The sequence below is a fragment of the Oryzias latipes genome, chromosome 1 (assembly GCF_002234675.1).
Source record: "Oryzias latipes chromosome 1, ASM223467v1".
NCBI lineage: Eukaryota > Metazoa > Chordata > Actinopteri > Beloniformes > Adrianichthyidae > Oryzias > Oryzias latipes.
In genome coordinates, this window is record NC_019859.2 from 9,020,931 (window position 1) to 9,040,030 (window position 19,100).

The 19,100-nt window shown below is 39.4% G+C and overlaps 1 protein-coding gene across 2 annotated transcripts in view; it reads left to right on the forward strand.

Moving 5' to 3' along the window:
* Positions 1-752: 752 nt before the first annotated feature.
* Positions 753-19,100, forward strand: part of LOC101155405 (netrin-1) — a 69,657-nt gene continuing 51,309 nt past the window's right edge. Inside the window, exons 1-2 of one of the 2 annotated variants that reach the window (XM_020699728.2) lie at positions 753-1,888; positions 2,040-3,065. In XM_020699728.2, the coding sequence (XP_020555387.1) occupies positions 2,051-3,065 (1,015 nt within the window). In that variant the 5' untranslated portion in view covers positions 753-1,888; positions 2,040-2,050. The remainder of the gene's footprint in view (positions 1,889-2,039; positions 3,066-19,100) is intronic. The other variant, XM_004065783.4, reaches the window with a different exon arrangement.

Sequence of the window (19,100 nt, forward strand, 5' to 3'; positions counted from 1 at the left end):
GACCACAACTTTACAAGTTTCACTTTTAGCCAGGTCTCTCTCAAAAATAGATTTAATCTCAAGGGACTTCCTGGTAAAATGAAGGTTAAATAAATAAAATAAAGTAGAATTTAACTCATGGTCAGATTGGAAAAAAGGACAGAAAATTTTAAAGAAGAGTGGGAGTTCTGTGGAGGAGTAAAAAATATATAAATCTGCCTTTATCAAGATGAAGGGAAAAACTCAGAAGAATGGAACATCCTGTCCAAACAACTTATCTTTTTATATTAGATCATGGTTTTCAAATAACATTAAATAATATGTTATTTATGAGAAACTGCACCTCAACTTCAAAACAAACATTATCATCATCTTAAAGGTGTATTTTGATAAAAATGCACTAGAGAAGGCAACAATCAAAATATTGTAAATGCTGCCCAGGCAAAAATAATACAGTAGCAAATAAATCAATGGCTATGTTTGAGTTTTTGTGTCACTAAACCGGTTTAAGCACCTAAGTGGTGCTTAAAGCACTGGCGAAAAACCTGCATCAAGTGTCAGTGGGCACAAAAGTCCAGTCAAGGCAGAACTTGTTCTTTTTGTGCTTGTAATTTGACAGTTAAATACTTTAAAATTGTCAAAATGATTTAGAATTTAACTTCAATTTTTTCCCCCAGCTATAAAACCCACACAACATTCACTTAGATTTTTTCTTTCATGTAGATGCTACAATAAGGTAAGCTTGGAGTCAAAGTGGTTTAATACATATTTGCATCAATAAGTGACAATTCCAAAGAAGCCTTCATGAAATCTATAAAAATAAAAAAACTCTTGGAGATGTTGACACAGTAGCATTCAGAGGAAAAACATACAAAAGCAGGTTGATAGACAGCTGCACCAGTTTGTCTGACTAAAAAAAAGCTTTATTGACAAAAGCTGGAAACTAAAAAACAGCAAACATGATGATAATGCTATTTTAATTCACGTTTTTGTCCTAATTTATTGAAGAGTCTTTTACAAAAATATGGTTTGAAATAAAATGTGTTCAATTCAAACTGATCTCTTCACTTAGTGTGTCCTCAAAAAAGTAAATTTATAATTAAAAACATATTCTTGCTATTTTTAAGAGACACATATTTATAAACAAAAACAAAATGTATCCTCAGGCTAATCATATATGCTTCACTTTGAGGGAATTCATTTTGAAGTGATTCTAATGGAAATAAAGTGGGTGATGGCTCCCCCTTGTGGTTTACGTCTGAACGACATGTAGCCTCCTGCTAAACTATGAGCGCCAGATGGCGCTGTAAATGTGGAGCTGACATGCAACAGGTCTTCCACAACAGCTGCAGGACTTCAAGGGAAAGCCACAATTCAGGAGGGATGCAAAGTGCTTAAAGATACAGTTAAATCTGCATTAGTGTCATTATCTGCGGACTCCCGCGAGCTGCTGCTCTGCAGCCGCCACGCGCAAGTTCCTCCTGGACACCACATGGCTGTTCACGATCTGATTCCTCCAGTCACTCAGTTTCATCATTTTGCGTTGCACTTATCATAAGAAAGTAATCAGGTGTAGCTGAGACAGGAGAAGAGCATTTAAACTGGTCCCTCCGGAGATGCTCGATTGCGTCTCTGCGCACGTCCGTCTCCCGATGCGCCACCAGTGGACGTCCTTGTTCCGCCTGGTGTCACCCCTCGGAATGAGTTTCCCTCAAGTGATGCCAAGCAAGATCCGAAAGTGAGAGGGCGGAGGAGAAGGAGAAAGGGGGTTGAAAAGACCTGCATGAGGAGTGGGGCTTGCATTAAGGACATGAACGACTCTGAAATCCAGCCGATCCTCTTTTTACGCACGAGCTTTGCGCGCCAATCAAAGTGTTTTGTTTTGATTTGAATTATTTATTGTTTCCAGGTGAGTTTAAATATTTCTAATCGTTACATTTAAAAAGGTTTCTGCCTAATTAAACTTGCCTGTGATGTTTTTACTTTTGAAAACCTTTTGCGCTAAGTTCTGTCCTCCTGTCTTTTTCTCTTGTCCTCTCTCCTCCGGTCTTCTCCTCCAGCGGGACCTGCGATGATGAGGGCCGTGCACGCCGTGCTGCTCGCCGCCTCCCTGTGGTGCCGGAGCGCGTTTGGCGGATACGGCATCGGTCTGTTCGCGGCCCAGACCTCTCCTCCAGACCCCTGCTACGACGAGCACGGCAACCCGCGGCGCTGCATCCCGGACTTCGTCAACGCCGCCTTCGGGAAAGAGGTTAAGGTGTCCAGCACCTGCGGGAAGACGCCCAGCCGCTACTGCGTGGTGACATCCGCGGAGAAGGGCGAAGAGAGGACCAGGAACTGCCACAGCTGCGACGCGTCCGACCCCAAGAAGTATCACCCACCCGCATACCTGACGGATCTCAACAACCCGCACAACCTCACCTGCTGGCAGTCCGAGAACTTCATCCAGTACCCGCAAAACGTCACCCTGACTCTGTCGCTTGGCAAGAAGTTCGAGGTCACCTACGTGAGCCTGCAGTTCTGCTCCCCGCGTCCCGAGTCCATGGTGATTTACAAATCCATGGATAATGGCAAAACCTGGGTGCCCTTCCAGTTTTACTCCACGCAGTGCAGAAAAATGTACAACAAGCCCAACCGGGCCGTGATCACCAAGCAGAACGAGCAGGAAGCCGTGTGCACGGACTCCCACACGGACATGTACCCTCTGACCGGAGGCCTGATCGCCTTTAGCACGCTGGATGGCAGACCGTCCGCGCACGACTTCGACAACTCCCCGGTGCTGCAGGACTGGGTGACCGCCACGGACATCAAGGTGGTCTTCAGCCGCCTGCACACGTTCGGCGACGAGAACGAGGACGACTCGGAGCTGGCCCGGGACTCCTACTTCTATGCCGTGTCGGACCTGCAGGTCGGGGGCAGATGCAAGTGCAACGGACACGCGTCACGGTGCGTGAAGGACCGCGATGGGAGCCTGGTGTGCGACTGTAAGCACAACACGGCCGGGCCGGAGTGCGACAGGTGCAAGCCGTTCCACTACGACAGACCGTGGCAGAGAGCCACGGCCAGGGAGGCCAACGAGTGCGTGGGTGAGTGCACGCGCTTTTCCGTGCGGACACTGAACGCAACTTCTGTGTTTTGTCAATAGGGGAAAATGAATAATTCTATTAATGCGCCCCATTTTCTTTAACTAATAATAAAACCTGCACAAAGAAATAAAAAAATGTTCTTAATATTTAAAAACATATTTTAGCTTTCAAAACACTATAACATTTGAAGGTTACGTTTTTATTTATCAATTATTTTAGAAATACTTCAAATACTTAAGCATCATCGGTGAGTATTTTTTTGGAAGTCACTGCTGAATCTAAACAGTCTTAATAAAAATGCACAGCGAAAAGGTTGGCCTGCAATCAAAAAGTAAATCAATATCTTAAAAAAACACGTTGCATTGTTTTCATGAAAGAAATGTAGCAAAGATGAGCTGATAGACTCAAATTATAAAAACATTGCAACTTTGACTTTTATGAAACAAGCTCTAAAAAATACAGACAAAATTGGGCAACTTTGAGTAAATTGGCTTAAAGATTTTTGTATTTACTAATTTGTTAGCAATTTACTAATTTTGTACTAATTGCTTAAATCATCAGGAAAAAGATAGAAAATATTTTACATCATATTATATAGTATTTGTGTTTGATGGAGGAGAAGTAGGTTTAAAAAAATTTGAAAAGTTCTTCCTTTTAGCTTGTTTGGTCTTTTCGGAACTCTGTGAAGTTATTAATATCAATTGTTTTCATTTTTTTCGTAACTTATTAGGAAGAGAAGCTTTTACACTTAGCAGTAACACAACAGACTTACAGTAATCAGGGAGTTGGATGAGGTGCACCGCATAAGTGGTGATGACAGACAGCTACAGAGAGGGGAAAGCAGAGAGGTGCTTGATGAGAGACGGGAACACTTGAGAGTCAGAGCGACGTTCCAGCCCATTCAGGCTCTTGAAATCTTCTCTCAGCCACAGGTCTGATAGGTGAAGGCGGCTCAGTGGCGTTTGACAGCTGCAGATCAGGTCACGTGGCAGCTGTTTAAGAAGGTTTCTGTTTGCTGGTTTCATCCAAAGCCGTGTGAAGACAGGCTTTGGGGCAGATGAAAACACGCTGCTGAAAAGTCGACACTCAGAATTACACACAATTAAGCAGAGCCTAAAGGGAGAGTTTAGCTCTCCGACCACTTCAAGCCTGCATGTTCTTTCAGATGAGGCCTTTTTTTGTACATTTTAATGCACAAATTAACATTTCCCCAAAATATTAACATTTGTTAAGGTGGAAATACTTGTAATCCCTCTTGATGCACAAATTGGTGAAAACATTTTAAGCTTTTTCCATTAAATTAAATTTAGTTTAAAGCTACTTTTTTCTTCCTTTAAAAAAAAAATCAAACAAAACTTTGTTTGCTTGGCCTTTCCCTTTTGCGCTTTCCCCTCTTCTTTGCAAAAATATTGGAAAAGAGAAGGAAAAATAAATCCCACTTCTTTAAATTGGTGCTGTTGGATCAAGGGGGACAAGTTTAAAGGTCCCCCTGAGAGTGTGAGAGTTGAGAATGTCACCAGGCTTTCATTAAGAAAGTGTGCATTGAAAAAGTGTTTCCGTGTGCAAGGAGATGTATGCTGGTGTGGGAATTGTGGGCCCAGCACTCCCCGTCCCGCCTAACAACAGCAGAAAAGGTGGGAAAATGACAAATCTGTTTTCAGCTCGCTCCAGAGGAGCTGAGTGAGGCTGAGGAAAAGCGTGGACAAAAAAATAAAAACAAAATCACCTTCAAAAATCCTCCCATAACCTTTTTTTAACGTCATATGAACAGCATTAGATTTTTAAAACCCTTTTCCCAATATTGTGCTGCTAATAAAGTATTTGAAATAAAACAAAAGTGGAAAATAAAAAAGGACGAATTTCAGGCAAAAGGAGGATTTTAATAGTCCCTAACTGCAACATTACATTTGTTCTTGAAGGAAAAAGACAATTTTATCCTAATCTAATGCTTGTAATTGTGACTTTCTTTCACGTTATATATCTTTTACCCAATCTTTGCTGTTTCTCTCAATAATGTCTCAAAAAGTCACATAAAATGCTTCATTATCCGTTGCAAAACTTAAAATCCTTTCTTTTACTTCCAGTACTTTAAAATGTATGTCCTTGAGCAAAAAACCAACAAAAACAAAGACAATTTAAACCATTTTTACTTTAACCCTTGTGATATCTTAGATGACCCCACCCTTACATTGAGGTGTTCTCCCTACCATGAAAAAGGTGGATAAAGGTGGAAAGATTTCATATAATCCATGGACACCAGTGAAGATCACAAATCATTGAAGAAAAATGGTTCAGCGCACTGTCTAGTGGGTCTAGATGACCCAACTCCCAACGTTAAAGTGCCTAGGATAGCACAAGGGGCAATGGAAAACATGCAACATAAGCCCTTTAGCCTGGGAGTCTACACCCAGGGTTTAGGATTTTGGTGAGAAAGTTTCTGCATTTAGTCATTGCAGTGATTTTATAATCCTAAAACAAGAGCCAAAGTCAGCTGCACCAAAAGAGATGTGAAAAGAGGGAGAGCATGCCTCCTCATGTGTCCAAAGGATAATTTTAGACCTGTATATACTCCGAGATCATCTGCGTGATGGCTATGATGGATCTCCTGCTTGTTTTTTTCTGTCTTTATCAAAATATATTTAACAGAAAGTGCCCTGATGACTTCCAGGTGTTGTCTGAGAACACCTGACTGACAGAAACAAACATTATGCAGACAAGCCGGCACACTTCAATTAAAATGTTTCAGTGCAAGACAAAAAGAGGAGAAAATCCAATCTTTTGATTTGTTTTTACATCTTACGTTGATGTTTGTTTATAATAAAGTTTTTTTTAAATGGTTCGAAGAAAAAATGTGAGAATGTTTTAGTGCTTTAAATAACTTAATTCATGATGAACTGTAGGTTTTTTTATTTCTACAAATCTCACAATTAAGGTCTTCGGGAGCAAATGTTTCAGAATTTTTGCTAAAATAAAAAAACCTAAAATATGCCCAAGCTGATTTTTTTTTCCACATTACAACTTTCCATAACGGTGCAAAACAAACTCCAGCTCTGATTTCATCATTTTTCAGAAATGTAAATCGTGACCCAAATAGAGTAGAATGCTGTACAGCTGTGAAATATTTTCTGCTCTCTGGTTGAGGTTTGGTTCCATCAGATGAGTTTAGACGATCCTTGACTTAGAAGCAACGTTTTTTCCACTGAGAGACACTGAAGTACAAGGTTTTCATCTTTAAAACTGCAAGCAGGATGTGTTGTTCAGGCAAGAAACAAAGCTGGAAATAAAAGGTCAGAGAGCCCTGCATTTTCTTGTTAAACCTCACCTCCTTTTAAAATACAAAGTTGTTTTTTTCAGATCTCCATCCCTCAGTGTAAAAGGGGAAATTCTTGAAAAACCTCTTCTCATGATTTTGTATCAGTGTCTACAACTGGTTTTATAAACCAGGACCATAAATAAGCGGCGTACCAGTCCAGACAACTTAGCTGCTTTCTGTTTCCCAGTCATAGAGCTGCTGTATGTCTCTGATGAACACTGGGGAGGCACATTCTGTAAGCGAGGCTGAGTGTGCAGCATGCAGGGCTGCAGCTGATCTCTAAAAAAGGCAGTAAGAACAGACGCTCACATGCAGCAAGAGCAAAGGAACAAGGAAAACATTTCTGGAGCACCAGAACTCTGGTTAGACCGCTTGCTAATTCATTAATTGGCCTCCTTTGCTGTGAGGCAGGTAGCAGGTTTGAGATGATCAGGGTCTGGAAGGGCATCCAGGGTGAAAGCCAAATTGCAGATGATCCGTGCAAAGCAATGCTGCTTTATTGACATTTTCTCTCACATGCAGGACTGTGAAAACCAGAGGAAGCAATTTTCTCTCTTGCAGCACCAATTTTAAAGCTCTCACTGTTTTTTACAAAGCCTTTGAGTCACACTTTTTCCTCACTCACCAGCTGCTGTGGGATTGGTCAAACGGATGCTGAAGCTGCAAGAGAGGGGCAGAATGATGTGATCAGACCTTAATCCAACAGATGACTTAAACTTGTCCTGTATTTCTTTAAGAAGTTCTAGAAAGAGCAGATTTTTGACTTGTTCAACTTTAAAAAAGTGGTTTCTGTCACTACAGTCACTGCTTTTACTGTGTTTTCACTGTACTCTCCCTGCAATGCTTGACTGCTGTGTGAGTGAGGAGGAGGAGGTTAAAAAGACTCTTTGGAAGTTCTGCACTAAAACAATTTGTGAAAAATCAAATACAAAATGTCCTGTCTAGATAAGCAGCTGCTTTGGTCCTCAGAAGTTAGGGTACGGGAAGATGTTTTCCTTTTCAGCCTTTACTTTATTGTAGCAACAATTTGGAAAAACCAAAGACAAATTATTTTAAAGTTCCTAAGCTTTAAGACCAACTCTGATAAACAAATAAAAAGTTTTTTTGTGTGTGTTTTTAACATGTTCTTGTGGCAATTTTTTCACAATGGATGACATATTAAGAAAATTAAGCTTAAAATCTGAGTATTTCTTCAAGTCGTTGTGAATCAGGAGCAGACGGAAAGAATCACCAGGCCACAAGCGCCCTGCACTTCTACATTCTGATGCATCCAGATGAAAAAGATACCAAAACAGAAGTAAGGCACACTTAAATGAAGTATCTCTGCTGAAATTGCTTTTTGTAACACACACATTAAGAGCAAAAATCCCCTCCTAACCTTCAATCAGATAAATGCTTTTTCTGTCAACTTTTCTTTGGTGTACATCGGTAATATAAACATCCGATGGGAATTTCACTTTGTAAAAGGACATAAAACAGATTCAACTGTTTTGCTTCTGATAGTAATTAATTTGTGATAGCAAGAATTAGATAAACTGATTATTTTTTATATAAAAGTCAAATTTTCTCTTTTAATTTTTGGATGACACCCTTTATGTTTTGGCAGAGCCACAAAAAAATGAAAGCAATAGCTGTGACAAATAAAGCAGATGCTGTAGAATGTGTGGAAGCTTCTCAGATCTTCAAGTTGTTACTGTCAGCACTTGGCTGCAGCATTTTTAAGCAGGAATTTTGGAGCTTGTTGTTGCTTGTCATGCAGACTGTTTAAAAAGTCCTTCAAGTTTGACAGAATTCCAGTTTTTTTACAGATAAATTCTCACAGATAAATTCTTTTGAAGTCTTTATATTCCTTTTTATAAAAAATAAAGAAAAGATTGAGAAAGTTTGAGTGTGGGTTTATGCTGGAGGAGAAATGCAAGTTTGCTTTTCATAATCTGAACTTCAACAAACATCTGAAACAGTTTTCCAGAATGATCTGCTAGTTCTCTGAGGTTATTCTCAAGTGCAGATATATAATTGATTATGGATTATTGGGGTTATGAAAGCTAGGGCTCCGAATGTCATGCATCAAAAGCCGTCAGTTTTGCAGCCTGTGGATCTCGGCTCAGCGGCCCTTGGGCAGACTGAGCAGGTTTTCGACTGCGGTTTTGTTTCATTGCTTTGGCTTCACCGCATAATTGAAGCCAGACTCTGCTTGCAGTGTGAACACACTTTCTCAAACCAGTGTCTCTGTCCACATGTGTGCGTGTGCTGGTCTTTCTGCTCAGACCAGAAGTGTGACCTCAGTCTTCCTTTCTCAGAGAGAAACGGTTTGCTCTGAAGCCGGATCTCTTTACTCTCCTGGCTTCTGGCCTGCACTCATTTCCTCTCGTCACCCTCGGTGGAGCCAGCACTCTGCATGGACTGTGCTTGCTTTTTGTTTAACATCTGACCAGGCCAAAAACTTCGAAGTTTTACTGCTGCTTACCTGCAGTGTGTGTGTGGGGGGGGTCATTTTATTTAATGTGAGCTGCTCCTCAAAACAGAGGCAGAGAGTTAATTTAGTCATGGAAATCAATAAAAATCATTTGTTCTTTTCCTACAAAAAACTTGTAGGAAACGGGTTGTGTTTTAGCTGAATGAGGCAAATTTAGGTAAAAAGTTAAACATATAAACTGATAAACATTAATTAAGATGTACATATTCCTCTCAGCCTCTGCTCCTACTTGCCTTTTATTGTTTTACATTTACCTGTTAATCTCTTTCTGCTCTATTTTGATTCTGCAGTTTCTTTCTGTTGCTAAGCGTGTCTTTCAGTTGACTTTGTGTGCCAGTGGGTGTTTATGCAAACAGTAATTCTGTCCAGGCCTGGAGGCTTTTCAGCGCCCACAGAGACGTCCGTTAATGAATTAATTGGTGACTTGATGCCACAGTGAAAGCTGAGGGAGCATCTCCGTTTGTTGTGGCTTTGGCACTGAACTGCAGAATGAATGAATGAATGTGTGTGAGTGTGTGTGTGTGTGTTTGAGATGGGGAGATAAAACTGAAAGGGAGAAGTTCCTGAGTAATGGAAAGTGTTCAATTTTCAAAAAAATATAAACCACAGCAGACATGATCACTCTGTGTTCACGAGCCAGGCCCCAGTTTTTCATATATAATGTGTGAACGCGACGTACACCGCGCCTCTCTGTCACTTCCTTCATGATTTATGCTGTTAATTAAATTCTTTTACACAGTGCTGACTGTTTGCTGCAAAATTGTATGAATTTTTTTCCCTCCACCAATGTAAGATTGAAAAACGATGATGTTCACCAGTCGCTAAAGGTAGATTACATAGGGGTCTCAATCTATTTCTCCATCATAAATATTTAATAACAGTATGCAATACTATATTTTCTTACCAAATTAATGATTCTATGAAGAATTAAAATTAACTGGCATTGTTGTTCCAATGTCAACGATTATTTGATTTTGATTTGAAATGGTTTATTCCAAGCAATCAAATAGGAATAATACACAACAATACAATCATCAGTTATACATTCATGCATTAACTAATCAAACTTAGTATAATTAGACATATTAATAAACATTGCTTGAAAGGGAGTGGATGGAAGCGAACTTATATAATCCCACCCCTGTTCTACCGTAACCATTTTATTACATGATTTATCATTATCCGGTTCCTAGCTTTTATCAGACAGAATTAAGATTCTTGAAATATCAATATCAATATCAATTATCAAGCACCCCTATCACTTGAGAACAATGGACTATTCCATGTGTGACCCTCACTACTTAACCCCTAAAAGACTCTAGCGCCCTGAGTTTTAATGTAATTCGGACACATGCTTACTACCGAAATTTGACGTCACCCATTAGAAGAAAAACCTATTTAATATGAACATTTTACAAAGAACGTTTATGAGTACACTGATGAGAACTTGGATGAATTATAAAAAAATACATTTTAATACAATTTTTCTAACGGCAAATCGTGCAATTGTGGTTTTTCTTCATGCCAATATGATTAGCATTGGTGTACAATAGTTTTTCACAGAGACTCCTGGGAAATTGCCAGGGGACTAGATTTTGGAATTGTAGATTCAGACACCCAGACAAAATGGCGAATGCCTATATATTGCACTAAATAGTGAGCTGTGAATGAATTTCTGACACAATCCAGGTTAGCCACTCAATTTGAATATAAAAAAGGAAAAAAATGTTACGCTAACATTTTAGGCTATTGAAGTTATTCTGGGAAAATGCGATAACCAAACTTGTCAAAGGTTCTCATTATGCTTGGAGGTAACTGCCAGAAACAACAACAGTAAAACTATGCTGCTTGTGTGACAAGAAGAATGACAAAAAGCTAATTGTTGCTTATTTCTCAAACTACTAACAATCGACAAACTAAACTGCATTTAGTCATACATAAACATCCTTAAAACCAAATAAAAAACAAAAAAGATATAGTGTTACTCGAAGACTAGCCAAAACAAAGAGTTGTTCTTGCGGCTTTTAGATGTTGTACTTTTCCTTTTTAAAGAGATTTGAACTGAGATGATGAGAATCAAAGCATGAAATTATCACAACCTGGATGGAGGAAACAGTAGATGAAGCTGATTGAGAAGACCTGACGCTTGAGTTGAAAGTTCTAGGTAAGTCCCTCTACTCATAATCACTTAAACTGCTTGTTCACATATTTAGGGTGAAAACAAGAATACAATTTAAAGTGAGATATATTTAAAAAAAAAGCAAAGATGAGAAGGAGAAAATAGGAGAATTGAAACAATTAACAGAATTTAGGAAACTGTACTTTTTTATTTCTTCTGACATGATTGACCTAATTGTTTCGTCTTATTGCTTTGACCAACCCCTGCCAGATTATGAGTGGGCAAAAAGTTCATACTGTATACAGTTCAGACCAAAAGTTTGGACACACCTTCCCATTCATTTGAATGAGAAGGTGTGTCCAAACTTTTGGTCTGTACTCTATGTCAAACTCTTGATCATGAAGAAATACCAGATTGCTTAGAGAATGCATTACTAAACTGTTTTTCGTTTTCATTTTCATTCGGTCCTCTGGATTCTGGACATCATTGTGGTCTAATGTCTGGACCAGTCAAGAGGTTGCATGAAAGACTGAAAAAGGCTCGAAACAACATCTGCAGGGGCATTTTGCCCTTTTCCACTTTGGGCCCCAAAATGGCTAAACCCACCAGTGTACTCTGCAGCTCTCAACCCACAAGAACTACTGGGAAACATCAAATTTTTTCTGTGATTCATCATGGACACTGTCTGTCAGCTGTTTATTTAGCTGCAGCTCCTAGTCAAACTCAATGGAGCAGAACCAGAGATACAATCTTTTCTACTAAGCTTATTTTTGTTCCTTGTTAGAACCTTGTGTCTCTGTTACTCCCGCCAGTGTCGCCACATGATGACAGTTTTAATCAGTTTCCATTTGAGCTTTGAGCTTTTAATTTTCAGGCATTTTTTTGTTTGTGTTTTTCATTGAAAGTTTTCTGGATGTTTTCACTCAATGAGAAATGGACTATACCATCATTTGGCTTGCAGAAAAATAAATAATTTTTTTAAGAAGTATTTGTTCTGGGTAAAAATGTTTTTGGACAACCCTACCAGACATAGATGAGAAAATGTAACAGAACAGAACCGTCCGCTTGATGCCAGTCTGAATACAGACCAAACCCAAGGTTCGGGACTCGATCTGAAAAAAAGGATTTTTCCAGTCTGAATACACCCAAAGTCAGTCCACGCAGAAGAGCAACAGTAATTTAAAATAAAATTACACTTTTAATATTTTGCCCAAATTATTTTAGAATATGTTTTATGGAAACGTGACAGCTTCTAAAAAATGCATTTTGCTTTTGCTGTGGACCAGTCCAGGGGACCTTAGTGAGCCATCAGGCTACCGGGATCAGTGTTTGCACCCAGCAAAAAGCTAAATGAACAAAAACAATCAGAAATAAGGAAAATGATTGGTTGAGCAGTAAAAGTAAAGCCTTTGCCCAAAATAAATATATTACCAAAAGGAACCAAACCTTTTCCAGTCACATTTTTCTTTCACATCTTTTTAGGCAAAGTGTCTACAGCACCTTCTACAATAACATTCAATTAAATGTGTGTGAGAGAGAAAAAAACAAAAGGAGGCCTTTTGCACATGAAGCAGCTGAGCCTTTGATTCAAGGTGAAAGTCCTGGCAAAACCTCTCTGGCAGCGGTCGCTTTGCTCGCCGACAGGACCACCTAGCACGAGTGTGAGCGCAGTGAGCTCAGCGCGCAGGTCCTTAAGACTCACCATACAGATGATTAATGGCTGGATGAAGTTACATCTCCATACAGGAGCCTGCTGGGCAGATCAGAGCGCCCCCCGCTGTTACTGTGGCACAGGGCTGTCGTCATGAACTGCCAACAGCTGGAGCTTGCCTCAAAGGCAGAAAGTTTTTTTAGGTTGGAACTGGACAGTACAAGCTGGACTGACCAATTTCAATCACTAAATCAAAAGGAAATGATGAATAAACACAAATTTTTTCCATTATTCTTATGCAAGTTAATACTCACTGTCTGTGACTCACATTAAAACATTTTTTAAAGCACTTGCGACAGATCAACGTAGTTAAACAACTTTGTTGTGCGTCAAACACTCTCAGCTGCCGTCAGACAAAAAATACTTTCCCAGTAGCTGCTCCTGTGTGTCCGTTTCTGCATTCTTGGTGAATAGCTGGCAGTGATTTATCAACAAACTTTGTGTCTTTCCCATATAAGTCATGGTGCAGGCTGTGTGTCTGCCTTTGTGTGCGTCTGTGCATGGCTGTTTACCAGGGGTTTGCAGCACTCTGAGGTAATGGAGGCCTCTTAAAATCATGCTTGTTTTTGTGTGTTTGACCGTTTGTCCATGCAGCCTAGAGTCACAGGCAGCTTTGATATGAATTTCCAGGAGTATTCAGAAGGAAGCAGACGTACACGGCTGCTCAAAAATGTCGCAGTCAGCCAACCAACACCAGCATCACAGAAAAGAATTGTAATAAAATTTAGTGCTGTCATGCAATAATTTTTGACTTATTAATGAATTATGACTTAATTATGATCAGGTCCAGAGTGCTCAAATTTAAAACATCAAAAACAGTAGGAGCACTTACTTTAGTATTGAACACATAACAATGAACAGTTTTCTAAAGTCTGACATGAGCTGAAAACCTCCCTTTTTTCATGGGTTCGATATGATATTCAAATTTTTTGCGACTGTCTTTTTATTTTATATTCTTTAAGCAACAATTATCAAAACCAGAGGAAAAAAGAAGCAATACATTTAAATCTATGTGTAAAGAGAGTAGACAATATGAGTTTAACTGCTTTCATTGACAAAAATGATAAAAACGTTCACAAAATTAATTCTTTTAGATGTACCAGTTAATAGAAATATCTTTTGTATTATTAGAGTTTAATCTTGAAAGGATTTAATGGGCTTCACCATTCACCATTAACGTGTTATTAAAACCTTTATGTCAAATAAAACAGACACGTAAAGTTTCATTTAGCAAATAGTTTGGCTATAGCTTAGCGTCTTAACGTGAGCAGTGGTTCACCTTGTTCTCACCGGAAGCCAGTCATCAGCCAAGGTGCGGTTCAAAGCCTAACAAGTGAAAGTCTAAAAATGAATTTTATTTTAAAGCAACTTGAATGCAGAAACAATAATGTTATAGTTTAAAAATTAGATTAACACGAATAAAAAAAATGTTTTCTTCTGTAATTTATTATCTACGATTAACACCCATATATTTTGACAAGTCTAATAATTTAATTATTAAAAAGAACAGGAATCTGCGTCTGTATGTTTTTTGCAGTAATATCCAAATCTAAAAAGAGAAAAATAATCCTATTTTCTTTGATTTTATTTTGTATCGTACTCTTACAGACGCAGAAAAAAGAAGCCATGATGAATCATGCATGTGTCCATGTGTCTGGTTGTGTGAAGTGGAATGCAGCCCTCTGTGAGGGTAAAGTTTGTGTGGGGGGAGGGGGGTCATCTCAATTTGCCAGGGGTGATCCCAGGTTAATCCATCACTCATTTGTTATAGCAGATAAGACACAGAGTGGGGTGAGGGGCTGTGGGCTTTCACTTTCTCGCCGTTTCTTTCCTTCTCTCAACGTCACCTTACAAAAGCTCTCCCAATACCTGCCCCCCCCCTTAAAGTAGAATGCAATATTATATATATATATATATATATATATATATATATATATATATATATATATATTCAGTTCTACTGGGACAAAGTCTGTTTGCTTTGTTTTTAGCGTGAAATTCTTCGAACAATTGCATGAAAACATTAAAGTGGTCCCAGCTCCTTTGCTGTTTCCTTCTCCAACAGCTTGGTAGCCCCGCTGCCTTTAGGACAAAGCAGCCAATTAATTAAGGTTGGTATCCCGCTCAGAGCAGCCACAAAAGCACTGGCTTCAGCTGATTGAGCACCCTGGTGAGGCCTATTTTAAAGACAGAAGAGGGAAAGAGGTGAGCTAAAAAAGAAAACAAATGAGGAAGGATGACAGGCATAAAGAAAGTGGCTTGTCATTACCTGATCAGCAATGGCTACCCAAACTCTCACCACATGTACAAACTTACGTCACTTCCTCTTTGTGGCCAACAGTGCGACATTAACTTGACATTAACAACATTAACTAGCTCCCGTAATTTGTCTTTTTTTTTGTAAGGTTGTTCGTCCAAGATTCTTAAACTTGTAATTCACTGTTGAATTATTAAAATGAAAAAGATATGTAAAAAAAAGACCAGCTCCCAGTAAATTTCCAGACATTTCTGCCTCCGTTATGACAGTAATTTAAACAGTCGATAACTCTGCGGTCAGAAGATGAAATATTTTTAGTCCTTTAGTAGTGCTTCGCAGGATCATGAGGTTCTGATCCTAAACATTTATTCTTTCTTTTGTTTTTTTCAACATCAAAATAAACATTTTCATCATCATAAATATTTTAAGAGGTAATTGTTGTTATTTACATCCAAAGACATACTCTAATCGTAAAAGGCTTAAGCGGAAGTAGAGGCAAAGTGGGATCCAATCGTTTCGCTGTTACAGACAAGGCTCCTAATGCTATGTTTGCAACCAATGCGATTCACGCATCAGATTTGCTTTTGCACCACTCTTTGGTGGTCTGTCAAATTCTCTGTTCGACGCTTGTCCAAAGACGTGTTCAAAACCTTGGCTCTCCCTCTGAATGTGGGAGGAGTTACTAATTTTATTCTCATCAGTATTGACTGTATACCTGTATATCACGGAAGACATAGATGATGTTGAGAGATCAAATCTATGTATTTTAAAGAGCTCTACAGGCCCGTACACACCGGGACGAATATTCGCCAGGCGTTATTCGCCAGCGTTTTTCGCCACGGTTTTTGTGTTCACACCCAGGCGATTTTCGCTGACGATGAGCCGAGCGAACATGCAATTTCATTCCCTGACATTAGATGGCGCTTAATGTATACAGAAATACTCCTGTACACAAGGTGGCGCTGCGCAACTTTACGCTTCTTAAAGTCGCTTTTCACTCAGAAGAAGAGGGCAAGTATTTACGCGCTTGTCAGAATAATACAAAGAAAACATGAATATTTCAAGCACCGGTTGCTCCAACTGGTGCTTGGTCCGGGGATATTTTAGAATGTCCGTCATTATTTCTTCGCGGCAGTGTAGACGCTACTTGGCGTCTATCTTCTTCGCTGGTATGTGTTGTTAGCAAGGCAGTTTTGTGTTTGAGCGCCCCCAAGTTGTGTTTTACTGTAACTTCAGAAGCTCCAGTTACGTGTGCAAAAGCGCCATTCTCATTGGTCGAATAGATTTCGACGCGAGGCGTCAAAAAAAAAAAAGGAACCCGAGGCGTTTTTTTTTTTGACGCTTTGACGCATGGCGTTTTTTCGCGTCCGTGTGCACACTTTCATTGGTGCCCTTTGTTTAGTCACGAGGCGTTAAACGTCGGCGAAAATCGCCGGCGAAATTCGTCCCAGTGTGAACAGGTCTTAACACAGCGTCGGTAAACACGTCAAAATGTCAGAGTTCATGGAAAACTCCCAGTAAGATTCACCATCTACTGCAGGAGCTCCATCTGAATGACGGCCGCTTTCAGCTGAACTTCTCTGAGCTTCAGCTGAGACCCTTTTTGAGGATTTCCTGGCCCGAAATAGTCCAAGTCGGGAAAAAATAAATATAATTATACAGTGTTCCCCCGCGTACTAGTGTTTCAGTATTCAGAGATTTTCTTTTAGTCATGTGACTCCCCCAGGTTTATCACAAAAACTCAGTTCAAGAGGCTTGTATGAGACTTTTGCGTCCAAAGGAGGTCCTGCGGGAGAGGAGGAGAAGGAGAACGGAGATGAAGAGCACACTGGCTCGTCGGCTTCCTGGAAGGACATTCTTTGACCATTGGTTCTCCGTTTTCGCGGATTTGTGGGTGTCTCTGGTCCACAACTCCTATACTACTGTAAAATCAGAGGACCTTTTTATCATTGACTGAATGCAAATAGGAAAAATATCTTAAAGTTCAGGAGGAGTACGATCGGATTCTCCTCCATGTTGGTTTTGGACTCCACCTGCTGATTACTTTATCAGTGCGTCACAAATTCTTCGGCAAAGCTCAGAAATTTGGACTTGCGCCCGAAACATGTTGCCACGACACCGCAGCTCCACGTCCAAAGCACGCCACAGGACTTCTGATCACATCTGTCTATTGACTTAACATTGAAACTGAGGCACAAATCTCGTTCCGTGTGAACGCAGGTTCAGTGAGCATGCTCCTGAGAAATCCCGTTTGAATAGCTATCTGCTACTTGGTCTTGTGATTGCAGAACGAGTCTTGGTTTCTGGGAGATGTGTGTCGGTGACAGCACCCTCACCCCCTCTCTGGCTGACCAAGTCTTCAGATTCTCGTGTGAGTCTTCAAATAACACAGCCTTTGTAGCTCTGGAGAATGACAAAGCAAACAAATGGACCAAATTACAGGCTTGATAAGGAAATTATTAGGAAATGTAGTCATTACAGTTAATATTTGTGTTATGAGATGAGCAGTCAAACTTTCAAACGGTGACCCTTTAAGGGTTTCCTTTCCCTTCATTCACGCTCAGAGCTGGAACTGTTTGACACGGGGAAAAGCTCACTTGGCCTCAGTTTCCCTCGCAGGATCTCTGGATCTTGGTCTCCTGGGACAAATTCAGATATTATGTACCAGGTTTCTATAGATATCCAGATGTTCGGCTAAAGATGAAAGACAGTTGACCGCTTCTTTCCTTCGTTTAAACTTTTACTTTTTTTTTAAGTTTTATTGACCCTACTTTGTTTTAGAATATTTAAAAAAAACAAAAGGCTTTATCTTTAGAATCTTTTTATTAATAAAATAATTACAATTCATACATTTGCAACTTTTTTTATTGCAGGTTAGTCGTTACACTTTAAGCGGCTTTAGGCAGATAGTTTGGGTGCTAAAATAGACAATAGTAACCGATGAAAAGATTTTTGAAAACGTCTGACTTTTTTTTTTTTTTTTGAATTGGAAAAGATTAAACACTGTTATTACAAATGTTTACATGCATTTTTACATAAAAATATAACTGACCTTAAAACCTCAACACTGGTTTTGGAACACTTACAGTTTCTGTCATGGGTGTTAGGTTGTTCAAGGACTTTAGCTCAGGAGACAAGTAGCTGTCCAACTGTTTAACTGAATAAACCCAAGACATTGGCTAAAAATTCAAACTAAACTTAAAATACTAAGAAGACAGAGCTGAGGGGACAAAGATCTGGCAGGACTAAACTAAAACAGCGCGTGATGCATGCGTGCTGATGATGATCCATAAACACGCAACAGCTGTGGCGATCACAAACTCAAAGCAGGTGTGCACACGACAGAGAGGCACGAGATAAAATAACTAACAAGGCAATCTAAATGCAGAACTAAACACTTAAGATGAGAAATGAAGAATACAAAAGTCAGACTTTCACCGCATTGAAACACTAACAGCAGGATCTCCATTTTTAAACAAAAAGAGTGTTGAGTTTCTATGGGTGGTTTCCATAGCAGTGGGCGGGAAATTAAATTGACCCGGAGACCTTAAAATAAACAAAGTTCATTGAAAATAATAATAAAGAGTGAGGCAATCATATTAAAAGATTTACAAAAAACTGGACTAGTTAAAGTCCCACTCCAATCATCAATTGATCTATTGCAAAAGCATTCCCAGTGGTCTTTTAATTATGATTATGCCACTTTAGCCGAAAAAGAAAAAAAAGCTGTCATATTCTAATCTGCAGAACGGCAGTAGTTCATTCAAAGTAGTTCATACTGTTTGGAGTTTCTACGTCACGGTTACAAGCTTTTCCAAATGCCTTTTTTTTGTCTGCTCGTGATTCACAAGGGTTTTAATAAAGAAATACTCAAAAATGCTATTTTATGCTTAATTTTCTTTATGTACAGTACAGTATATCCTCCAACATCAGAAAAATGACAGAAGAATATGTAAAAAAAAACACCAAAGGCACAACTCTCGTTGGAGTGGGTCTTAACGATAAAAGCACAGAAGTAATAGTTGACCTCACCAACATGACGCACTTAGGGTATGTTTACACCAGAATAATCTTTGGTATGATTTTGGAGGACTTGTTTAAAAAAGATGTCATACTGCCACTTAATTTGTTTTGCATTCACAGAGCTCTTTTGAGAGCA